General features: G+C 49.5%; 2 protein-coding genes across 2 annotated transcripts in view; one reads left to right on the top strand and one right to left on the bottom strand.

The window, feature by feature from the left end:
• Window positions 1–3,607, top strand: part of CAPZB (capping protein (actin filament) muscle Z-line, beta) — a 44,610-nt gene extending 41,003 nt beyond the window's left edge. The window contains exons 8-9 of the mRNA XM_010297418.1: window positions 769–881; window positions 2,790–3,607. Of these exons, the coding sequence (XP_010295720.1) occupies window positions 769–871 (103 nt within the window). The 3' untranslated portion in view covers window positions 872–881; window positions 2,790–3,607. The remainder of the gene's footprint in view (window positions 1–768; window positions 882–2,789) is intronic.
• Window positions 3,608–7,088: 3,481 nt separating this feature from the next.
• Window positions 7,089–11,002, bottom strand: PQLC2 (PQ loop repeat containing 2). The gene is made up of 7 exons (XM_010297417.1): window positions 10,833–11,002; window positions 10,002–10,131; window positions 9,678–9,765; window positions 8,406–8,560; window positions 8,082–8,174; window positions 7,519–7,704; window positions 7,089–7,187 (listed from the first exon to the last, which is right to left on the bottom strand). The coding sequence occupies exons 1-7, from the start codon at window positions 11,000–11,002 to the stop codon at window positions 7,089–7,091; spliced, it is 921 nt and encodes a 306-aa protein (XP_010295719.1).
• Between the last annotated feature and the right edge of the window lie 681 nt (window positions 11,003–11,683).

Genomic DNA, 11,683 nt, shown 5'->3' with positions numbered 1-11,683 from the left:
AGGGAAAGTGTACTGTACTTTTCAACCCCTGCTCATTTCTGGTCAGGAATTTTACACAGAAATCCCAAGCTGGTAGTTCTCGTGCTCGTAGAGGAAAGTACAGAACCGTGATGCCAAATCATTCCCTTTTAAACTGCAGATCGACCTCCTAGCACAGTGTGGTAATGCAGAATAAACAAATGGTGCAAATAAGTATACCGCTGTTCTCTCACATACTGAAATGTGAAAGAAGACAGAATAACGGTGCTAATTAAATATTTGTGCTGCCTTCTTAACAGCATGGGCAGAGGGAGTTGACAGTATCTGAGAAAGCAGCTGTTCTGGGTTGTGTGTTTTTGTTTTGTTTTGTTTTTTTTCCCAAACCCCAGCTTTCATAACAGGCCTCTATTTTCATTTGTGGTGTGCAGGGGTTTAGCCAGGAAGCGTTTATTAACATTAAAAGGAAATATGTAATACAGCCTTTTTCCTTGTGAACATTGCCTTAAGCTTTTGTAATTGAATCTATTTCCTGTGTCTCCCCACTGCTCAGTTTGAGTCATGGCACTTTGTGCATCGGTGAGATGATCTGCTCAGAACTGGTAACATACAGAGCACCTGGCTTTGGCTTTTCCTTTAGCCTTTTTCCTCTTTCTTCTAACCTATGTATTTACACTTATTCTTCCCGAGTGTGCTCCTGGAGGTTTCCAGAATACCAGCTCTGTGTTACTGAGTTCTTCTGACTGTTCTTTTCCCTGTTTACTTCCCTCGTTTCTAAACTGCTCTCTGTAGATCTATTGATGCTATCCCCGACAACCAAAAGTATAAGCAGTTGCAGAGGGAGCTTTCTCAAGTGTTGACCCAGCGCCAGATCTACATCCAGCCTGATAACTAAACCAATCCAGGTACCCCCTGCCTGTGAGGTGTGACAAAAAGCACTAAACCAGGACTCACCCAGCCAAGACCCTCTGCATGATAACTGAGACCAGAACTAACCCCTAACTCCCGCAGACTGATAAACGACATCTGATCCGTGTTTCACCCAAGGGTTATTTCTTGATACGGCCAACTAAATGCTGTGATTTTTATTTCAAACGTTGCTCCACCCCTTTCCCCCCCATTTGAAATACCACGCTCTGAAACGTGGCAGGATTTACCACTTTGCACTCTAGCTTGGGAGCAAGAAAGAAGCACGTGGTCATGTACCCAGCGTGGTGTTAGCTTGGACTGATTCGATCCAGGAGCCCCGGGACTCTGTCCCATGTGCACTAGCAGTTTTTTACAGCTGTGGTACACCACTTCAGTGAAGAAACTCCCTGTAATTTTACCACCTCCCTGCAGAAAGGAATGAAATCTTGGAAGTCTCACAGTTTTGAAAAGACAAAAAAAAAAAAAAGACTGGTACTTCCCGTGACCTCTGAGTAAATGTAAGCTCACCCCACATGCACATCCCCTATTTGCCTGGTGTATCTTGAATTTCCTTGGAGCTTTAAATCTGGTCCTGCTCAAGCTCTACTGAAACATTCCTCACCTCCACGTGTGCTCTGCAGAGCCTCTGAAGGGATTTGTTCATATGCTCCCATTTGCTCTGGAGCTCTGAACGTCTAGGACGCACAGCAGTGACTAACCCTGAGCCAGTTTAACCTTCCACTCCAATTCGTAATGAGTTGCAGATGTTGTCTTAAACATGTTAAGCTGACGAAGGGGAAAATGCACTGTTTGTTGATAATGGCTGAGAACCACTTCTTTAGCCTGTGACAAATGCAAATATAAAATGTATATATTTTTATTAAAGCAGCGGAAGTCTCCAGAGACAAGAGAATGGAAATACTGTTATAAAAATGTTAGGAAAATAACTGACACAAAGAGCAGCCTTGTTTACAGGAGACAGCATCCAGGCAAAATAAGGTAGCTTTGAGTACTGAAAAGGGTGTGAAATATGGTTTACTTGGGGAGAAATCCTACCAAACTGGTTCCTAACCACTTCTCTGTGGTAGCAACTCTCAAAAAGTCTAGTATTATTATTCTATCAATGATCATATTTGAGAGGGCTTTCTTAAAAGTGGGAATTTCTTATTGTACCACTGAAAACGGAGGTTCCTCCGCAGCTGTCTTACAGGGCAGCGAGCCAAGGTGACTCCGAAAAGATGTAGCTTTTCTTCCGTAACCAAACTTTTAGCAAAAGGGAACCCTTGCAGTAATCTCACTCACAGCATCTCTGTTCTTCTTTGGCTGCTTTGACTCACCAATTACTCTAGGTAAGGTACAAACCGGAAAAGCAAATTCGAGAACAGAAACTCCGGCCGCTTTTCCCACCGGTGAATACGCTGGAGGGAAGTTTTGACGCGGCTGCTCGACCCTGGGTGAACAGTCTGCAAAAAGGTTCTGGAGCTCCCCCAGCCCGGCCCTTTTCACGCTCGTGGGTAGAGGCTGGATTTTTCTCTGCCTTCCCGTCACGGCCATTTGGAGAGCGAGAGCGCTAACACCCTTTGCTGGTGGCCCACTGGGGTTTTTCCAATCTGTAACGTAAAAAATTGGGACTCTCCCTCCAGCAGCTGGAGGCTGAGTGGAACTTCTGGGGAAGCGTGTCTTTTGGTGCCGTCCTTGCTAGAGTGAATTTTGCTTTGATATACTCACTGAAGTGTTCACTTTGCCTTCTGCTTTCCGTATTAAAACAGGCAAGCTGAGTTTTGTTTCCTCTAAGCCTGGGTTGAGGTGCTTCTCCTTCCTCTTGACTCACGTGCAGAAGAACTGTAAAAAACGCCTTCTCTCAACCGCATCGCCTCTGACTTGCGTTTCCTTCTTCCCCGCAGGTCTGTGCAGACTTTTGCAGACAAATCAAAACAAGAAGCTCTTAAAAACGACCTGGTGGAGGCTTTGAAGAGAAAGCAGCAAAGTTAAAATACTCTTCATGCTAACAAGACATGCCATGCACTCATTAGATTCCTTTCTTAGAAAACTCATCCCCCCCTTCCCCTTTTCTGTTACGTCACGTCACGATTTGCATTCAGTACTATCCATGCAACGCCATCTTCTCCCCATGAATAAAGCTGTACAAACTTTTTCAGTCTCTGAGGCCTACTTTGCACCACATTTTACTATTGAGACCTTAGGCTACGTTTCTGTAGAAGTCCATGTATTCCCCCCCTCCCCTTCACCCTCCCCATTTATATGCATAAACACGGATCATTGTTTGTCTTTTCCTTCCTGCCCCCTCCTGCCTTTTGTTACATTGGTGTAAAAAATGTAAAACAAAAATTTATTAAATACTGTGGTGTGTGAAAGAGGAAGAACTGGAAAAAAAATAATAAAATCTATTCCACGTATGTTTGGGGGCTGGGCACAGGGGATGGCTGGTGGGAGGGAGGGAAGAGAGGGTGTTCCTCGGTGTTGTACTATACTGACTAAATCAGATTTGCAAGGAAACGCTGATTAGGAGACCTGCTGAAAGTTCTGCTCTTCTATAGCCTGGTTCCAAGGCGCTTTTCTGTCAATTTTTATGGAATGCAAAAGGGGTTTTTTGTTTTGATTTTGTTTTTTGTAAAGCTTAAATTGAATCTACATCTGATACTTGAGCCTCCATACTAAAAAAAAAAAAAAAAAGACTAAAACAAAAAAAATAAAAATAAAAAAAGTATCCCAGGAAGCAGTGTGTGCTGTTGGTGTCCTCCTTATTTCTCTTTCCTTCCTGCAGCATTACTTGGGGTTTGTGCTGCGAACACTCTCCTTTGTAGCACCTGAAAGCCGTGGCTCTGGCTGCAGGGGGGTAGACGTGTACTCGAGAACAAAGGTAAACACCGAACGCGTCCGTAATCCAAATGGCCGCTGGATTATATGGCCACAGAAAATGTGAAAGCTTTTTTTTTCTTTTAGTTTTTTTCCTTTTGCATCCAGATTAGCTGAAACTTGTTTTAAAGAGGGTTTAATGTACTGCTGCTCTTCACAGGTGGAGCACGTAGCCTGCTGTACTTGCAGCATGCTGGCATCTGGCTGTTCTCCCGCTGCATGCTGGCATCGATGCTTTGGGCATCCAGCAACCATGAAACAGATGTATTTAGAGGAGAAGGGTTAGTCCAGCTTTACTGGAAAAAGAGTCTTGGGGGGGAACCTGTGTGTTGAAACACGCTGGTGGGCAGAGGAGAGGCGTTTCGGTTCACTTGGTGATTAGAGGGGGCTGGTTCCAACCAACAATCCTCGCCCAAAAACTCCTTTTCCGCTTGGTCCCCATGTGATTTGTGAACCTCTTTCCCCTTCTTTAAACCCTTGGTGATCAGAGGGCCCACGCATGGCTCCAGGGCCGCTACCTGCGTGGATGGGCTTTGGTTATAACAAGCTCTTAATCCCGGTGAAACTGAGAAAGCAAATAGCTGCTGGGCTCTTCCTGTACATGGCTATCGGAATGAGCCCTCGGGTGAACCCATGCAAACCGAGACTTGGCATCAGAATTGATTAACGCGCTCTAATTTTGCTTTTCTAATGTGACCCATGTCACATCCAGACATCTGCAGGCGATTATGGTCCCATGCCGGAATATTTATGCGGGGGTCTCCAGTCCGTGGTGCTGCTCCGTGGCACGCGGGCTGGGGAAAGGCTCACCTGCTTGCCTCAAAGCTGGGGAACACATTGACATTTTGTGTCATCCCCTCTGCCTCGTGTCCGAGGAAGAACCTTTTCTGAAGTTTTCCAAGCTTCATTTCATGAACCCTTGAAGCCCAGGAGCGGGGAGACGTGTGGGTCCTCTCGCCCGTTTCCAACTGTGCTGTGCTCAAGTTTTTGCGGGGTTTGTTTTCCCTCTCCAAAGCCATCTCCATGCACACAAGCCAAAAATGGAGGTGTCTCATCTCAGCTAAATTTAAGCTGTAGGCTTGGGGTATACAGAGAGACCCCAGCTGCTTTCCGCAGCAACCTGCAGGACAGATGCAACGACAGCAGCAGCTTATTCGTCTTCTCAAAGCAGTGTAACCCGATGGTTTGGGTCCTAACCCCCAGCTTCGGCTTGGCCGCTACAGCCCTAAGCCTACTGCCAAGTTACGTTTAGCACTTTAGGACAAGTTGTTTCTGGTTCGTGCCTTTTCTGGTTTAACACTTGCCTCCGCAAAATCTTAAATTGGAGGCTCTTTTGGGGACAGGGCTGCATTACAGTCTCAGAGGGACAATAACCTCGGCGAGAGCCTCTTTGCCACCTGAATTTCCATCCACCATCACCTCGATGGCTGCTGGCACATGAACGTACCTGTGAGGTCTTTTACCTCCTTAGATTAAAGGTGCTTCTTCTGCCTTTTTCTTGGCTAGCTGGAACGTGGCAATTATCTCGCGTCCTCAACCATAGTTTCTGCAAGGTGAGTGTGCCAAATCCCATCCCGTCCCCCTGCCGCAGGTCAGCTTAGTAAATCCAGCTCTTCCTAAACCAACCCTGCCTTCCCCGGCCCGTCAGGGCTGAGCCAGCAAATGTCAGCCCAGGTTCAAAAACACTCCTATAATAAAACCGAGCCCTTCCTCTGGAAGAAACAGGTATGAGGTCTAACGAAGCTGTGCCTTCTATCTTGCTAGGAATCTGCTCATGGTTTGTACGAGTACTGGATGGGAATGTTTTTTCTGCAATTCCTAGGGAAAGGCAGCAGAGGAAATCCTGCTGGCTCGAAGACGGGGAAGAGGCGAGCAGCCCCATGGCCTGTGATGGGGGGAAGGATTGTCAATGAATGGAGTGAAAAAAACCCACCAGCTTTGTTCAGGGGGCTCAAACAGTCTGAAAAATATTTCTTCTTTCCAAAAATGGGTCAGCTTTAAATACTGGCACAGTTTCAATTAACCTGCTGTTGCAGTTTGATGGGCATCAGGTAGTCTGACTCCCACTTGATGTACCATCTAGGCTGAGCCGTGTAATCGCAGAGCTGCAGCTTGGCTTCCTTGGTGCAAGGCCGAAGCAGGGAAGAAGGTGACCTCCTCGGCAAAGACAAACGTCATGGAACTGGCCAACGAGTCGCAAATTAATGACAACACAGCTAAAGCCAAAAGGGGCACAAACGGGGTGCTGTGTGGGTGGGCAGCGGGAAAGCCGTGGGTCTGGGGAAGGAGAGGGAGAAAAGGGGAGCAAAAAGAGCTAGTAGTGAAGGAAAGTTCTTGTTTTTAAAAGGACAAATTGTATTAGTTTTCCTGAAAGGGCTACAAGCTTTGGTCGATTTTCCTCTTGTTGCCTACTGAGAGGGACTGAGCTGCTCCTCCCCAGCAGAAATAGCTCGGCACACCGCTCTCCCCTGCCCACCCAAAAGCATTTCTCCTGACAGGGATAAATTCATCAACGAGACCGGGCAGGACTGAAAACCAGATCGAACAGAGAGGCAGCATCTTCTGCCTGGGTGACTGCCTCCGCAGCTAACCAGAAAGTGATGGAGCAACTTCCCTGAGAAATCCATGCAATTAAAACATGGCTGAGGCAAAAAATGAGAAGTCAGAGAAATGAGGACTATGAGATGCATTAAGAAAGAGGCAGGAGCTTCCAGTTGAACCGGCAAAATAAAACCAAAGGAGGCATGGGGGGCAAGGACTTGTTTTATCGACATGTGAGCCACACTAGTTAAAATAGCGTGGACTGAAACACTTTGGTTACGCTGCTCCTTCCTTCTGAACTGGTTCCAGCCACTGCTGTATGTCCCAGAAGGAGCTCAGTGGTGGAGACGTGAGGCCCACAGAGGTAACTGGTGCTCGTGTTTGTGGCAGGTTGGTCATCTCCATCCCCTCCCCGCAGCTCCCTTGGCTCTTGTCACGTTTGCCAGTACCAGGGAAGCTCCAGATCCCCCTTGAGAAAGAGTAGGTAAAGTAGAAGTGACCGGGCTTATGTGTGAGGCATTAAAGCAGTGACGAGCAACCTTTTGAGGTATCAAATAATTCCCTGTTTATCCCGATAGCATCACTGGCATCAGAGAGGCACGGGGTCTCTCCTCAGCATCCTCGGCTGCCTGGCTGGGCTCAGTGTCTCAGCAGCACAACGTCAGCCACTGGCTCAGGTCCTCTTCTCCCAAGAGCCACCAAGATGCAGGGGCCAGTTTGCCTGGCATTACAGCCAGCTTTCTTGTCTGCATCAGCCTCTTCTTCCTCCGGGGCAGGTCCCTTTGTCAGCTCTCCAGGCTGTCACCCTGCCCGCCGAGAAGAGCATCCCTCTCTTCGCGGGTATCAGGTCTTCCTCTCCGATAAGCAAGGAACTGGAAGGAGATCTGAGAGGCGGTTAAGGCTCTTCACGCAACCAAGGGTGGGTCTACGCGACAGGCTGGGTCTCACCACCTGAAAGAAGGCTGTTTGTGCCAGGACAGGTGGAAACCAGGCAATGAGCTTAATGCAAATAAGGGTCTGAAGCATTCTGCTGTTGCAACACCATAAATTACTCACCGGCACGTGGCTGAGCAAGCTCAGCTCAAAAGCAACTGGCGAATAGCATCGACCCACCTGCTCCTGCCTAACCCTGCCTGCTCAAGACGGGATTGCTCCCTGCAAAGCCTCATCGGTGGGACGCGATCCCAGGGGGAAGTGTTGGCGGGGGAAGGATACAACCATGTCAAGGGAAAGGACACCCAGGCTGCCCACCAGCCAGGGGAGGTGGTGCAGGACGTAGTCACCTTCACCTTGACCCGGCTCAGGGTTCTTCAGGAGGACACTGAGGCCGTAGAGAGAGTTCCCCAGCATCACCAGGGCAAAGAGGGAGTAGGAGACCCCGATGGTGGATTTCCTCTTGTACTGGAAAAAGAGGGGCCAGAGAGAGGAGCTTGGGTGCAGGTCTCCAAAATCTTGCTAGAAAGTCGTATTAATCACCCTCCCCCCAAGAAAAGAGAAGAAAAAAGGTGGTGACTCAAATGCCAAGAGCCTTTTAGTTCCCCTTTTGCTTGTAAATAAAGACAAAATGAAAGCCCCTCCCCAAGATATTGGAATGTTAAAGGGAGGGGAGAAAAATGAATCGGGTTTTGGAACAGAAAAACAGAAAGGTATGAAATGATCAGAGACAGGGACCTCAGACCTTTGAGCAAAAGGAGAAGAATGATCCTGCAGCCCCTCTTCAATTTGCAATCTCGGGACCCAGGGGGTCCCCAGGACCGGGCTCACGGCGTGGCACTTACGTTAGTGTAGATCTGGGGCACCCGGGAGCACAGGTACAGCACGGAGGAGATGGAGCCGATGGTGAAGCCAACGATCTCGCTCCTGGTGAAAGGCTGCAAGGCAAAGGGGGGCCGCGAGCAGCCCCCGTGTTTTCAGAGATGCGCTTACCACGCCACGTCTCTGTGCAGGCGGCAGCGGGGCCAAAACCCAGCTTTTCATCTCCCCATCTATCCCTCGCCCCACTGAGCATTAAGCAGGGTCACGCTGGTCCAGCTGGAGATGCCCACTCCACCGGATGCTTTACCTTCTCTCCCCCCATCACTCAGATTTAGGAACCGGCTCACCTTCGACTCAAGCTCATCCATGCGAGCGGAAAGCAGAGACCTCCCTTTAAATGTCGCTGGGTCCTGCGCCACGGCAGCAGCTCTGCCCAGGAAGGAGATGGTCGACACCGTCCCCACAGAAAGGAAGACGAAGGCTGCGTTGATCGGGGTGGTGACTGTGGGGAATCAAGCGGAGGCTGGTTGGGGAGGGCGCCTCCATCAGCCCCCGGTGCGGCCCAGCACCCTTGGTGGGTGCCAGGACCACCTCTGGGATAAGAGACCTTCAAGCTCTCCCTTATCTCTGCGGTGGCACAGCCAGCCCCGAGCAACTCTGGCAATAGCTGCTGTGGGCGTTTTATCTCGCAGCGATACAGACAATTTGTGAGTTATCGGGGAGGAAATTGCTCCTATCTCGGCAGACTCACAGCACTCGAGTTTCTTTGGCTGTAGGGCTCCTAAAAATTAGCCCCCCTGTCTAGAAGCTTTTCACTGTCTTAACTCACAACAGCACACATTCCAATCCCTGCCAGACCAAGCCCTGCTTCAAGAGCAAGGCTCGTATTATGTTCTGTAAACGAGCTCTCTGGCATTAACAAAACTATATAGTTGATGGGCCATCTATCAATTGGTTTAATAAATTCAGATGGCTTCAATAAGTGAAATAGTTTCAGGGTCCAAAGGGATGCCCGTTTGTAGTTCACAGAAAGCTGTTGTGCCAAAAAGTGGATTTTCTCTTGCTGTTTAAGCCTTTCAAGAACTGCAGAGCCCCGTTCAGGTTCCCTTTTTACTCCATTTGAATTTCTCCATCATGTCATGGCTGCCATTAATTGCAAGAGGAGTATCGACCGGAAACCTGCCGGAAAACTTCACCCCTTCCCTTAAAGCGCTGGCCTGGGTCAAGAGCTCTGGCTGTGGTTTCCAGCTCTGAGATGGGAGTCACCACGTTAACTGCGGGCAAGTAATTTCTTTCTATGCTTAATGAAACTCACAGGGGGTTTATTTTCAACCCAGACACTGTGCACAGTGGTTTGCAGGGGTTTGCAGAAGCCCCAGGCATGGCTGGTAGCTATTCACTAAGTGGCTTTCATGGGTGCCCAGATTACCTAAGAAAAAGGCCAGTAAGAAACAAGGGGCATCTAATAGCTGCATCAACACGTCTGCAAAGCTTCTCTGCCCCAATGAGTCTCCCCCAGAGATTGCTTCCTCTCCCGGCTCCGCAGCAGAGGACAAGCCAGCCTGAAAGACGTACCAAGGGGAGCGCATGGCCCCACCACCCTCGTGACCCCGACTCACATCCTCCGCCTCGGTTCTTCACTTTGTAGTAGCAGTAGAGAGACAGCATCACCAGGTCTGCAAGCACGTAGTAAACAGCCGTGTAAACCTGCGGGGAGAAGGACGGGTTGGTCTTGCCTGCAGAAAGGCTTCCAGATGGTGGCTAGGGTATAGCATGGTGTCCCTGGGGAAGAAGTGAGCACCCTGGAGGGAGAGAAGGGAGCACCCCGGGGATGTTTGGGTTTCTGGTTCCCGGTGCTGGATTAAGCAGCACCCATCCCATCCCTCCTCCCTGAAGCTTGGGGTGTTTGAGAGCCGATCTAGCCCCAGCGAGTTGGTCAGTACCTGCAGTGGCAGCTGATCGGCCAGGAAGGAACCGATGAGGTTTAGGAGATCTCCGCCCAGCCATCCCAGCAGGAAATATATGGAGAGAGCCCGGTCCATGACGCCTGTTTTGCAGGCTTGGTAAAACTGCCTGCAGAGAGTCGGGCAGAGACACAAACCTTCACTGCTGCCCGGCTCAGTGCTACCTGGGAACCACCCCCAGGTCTCCCTCTTGTTCCTACCTGGGTCATTTTGCAATTGCCACCCACCCAAAGCACTCGTGGAGCAGGAAAAGTAAAGATTTCCTCTAGCAAAGCCACGTGCTCCCCTGCAAGCTGTCCCCCGCTGAGAAGACCTGCGACCCAGTGGGTGCTCGCAGCAACCCGCTGGCCTCAAGCCCTCGTGATCCGTCCCTCGTGCGGGGGCAGAAAGCAGCAAGGAGAAGCACTGGTTGTAGAAACCGCCTCTCTGGTTACGAAATAACCTGATGATACACTGTGACTGAGCACGACCCCCCACGTCCCACTCTGCCATGGTTGTCCCAGCACTTCCCAGAAGCCCAGGGCTCCTGGAAACATTTCTTCCGCACGTATGACCTGCAACAACTGCATCGCAGTTGGCTTACGTGGCTTATTACAGCTGCCAAGCATAATAATACCAATATAATAACAAACAAGGCTTTGAGGCTGTACTGCTGGGTCCCTGTCCTCCCGTAACCCAAATTTTCCAAGCCCAGATTGCTTTTGCTGGGTATATTTAATAATTCAGGCAGCTTGTGCTTGAAATTTGATTTTTAGAGAGGGGCATTATACCAAGGGAAGGGCTCGGATGGATTTTGGGAGTGATACTTACGGAAAAGAGGCTGCCGCAAAGCACAAGATGGAAACCAGACCCAGGACGACGCTGGCGATGTCCCAGCCGTCCTGGGCACATTCGTTGAACACGTCCATCACCCAGCGGGAGCCATTGGGACAATCGGGAAGATTCCCAGGTGGGAGACCCCTCCAGCGCCGTCCATCCATGGCCTCCGGCGCTCAGCTTGGCCGAGGGGTATTTATCAGCGTCCGGCCACGAAACTGTTGGGATAACACCAGGGAAAATGCAGTAATGTGGAAAAAAATTAAATAACACTGGGGAAAAAAACATATCTATATTAGCAACGGGCTCACGGCTCCTCCAGCTGCGGCCTGAAGCCGGCTTGTGTCGCAAAAAACACATTACTGGCTAATACACCTTAACTGGCCTTAACTTTGTGTCAGGTGGGGTGACCCGACCGGGAAGGCCATCAGCCCGGCAGAATTTGGCTTTAAAGACGAAATTGCAGAATTCCTTGCAGAATTCCTCACAAGAACAGGGACTTACCTCACTCGCTGACAGCGGCTTCAGGATTTGCTTTTATTTTTTCTTTAGAAACCCACTGCTTCCCCCCCCCCCGCAAATCCACTGATTCTCTGGCAACTTGCTGGGTTTCTTTTGCAAACCTGCTGCTTTTTCAGAAACTTGCTGCTTTTCTTCCGAATCGGTGCTTTTTCAGGAAGTTGCGGGGGCTTTTTTGCAAATCTGCTGCTTTTGGAGGAAATTACTGGGGGTTTTCGCAAACCTGCTGCTTTTTCTAGAAATTGTTGGGTTTTGCAGACCTGATTTTTCCAGAAACTAGCTGTTTTTTCTTCAAACCTGCCCAGTTTGGGGAGCCGGCAGGTAAA

This window comes from Phaethon lepturus, unplaced genomic scaffold (assembly GCF_000687285.1).
Source record: "Phaethon lepturus isolate BGI_N335 unplaced genomic scaffold, ASM68728v1 scaffold38981, whole genome shotgun sequence".
In the NCBI taxonomy this organism is placed as follows: Eukaryota; Metazoa; Chordata; class Aves; order Phaethontiformes; family Phaethontidae; genus Phaethon; species Phaethon lepturus.
The sequence above is the reverse complement of the archived record's forward strand: the minus strand, read 5'-3'. Positions and strand labels throughout refer to the sequence as shown.

What these genes read in the sequence shown, in the direction of transcription:
- PQLC2 (XM_010297417.1), bottom strand. Translation starts at nt 11,002, where the DNA reads ATGGATGGACGGCGCTGGAGGGGTCTCCCACCTGGGAATCTTCCCGAT. An exon ending in CCGATCAGCTGCCACTGCAG is followed by an intron (nt 9,766 to 10,001) that starts GTACTGACCAAC and finishes TTCTCCCCGCAG; the next exon opens with GTTTACACGGCTGTTTACTA. An exon ending in TGGATGAGCTTGAGTCGAAG is followed by an intron (nt 8,175 to 8,405) that starts GTGAGCCGGTTC and finishes TTTGCCTTGCAG; the next exon opens with CCTTTCACCAGGAGCGAGAT.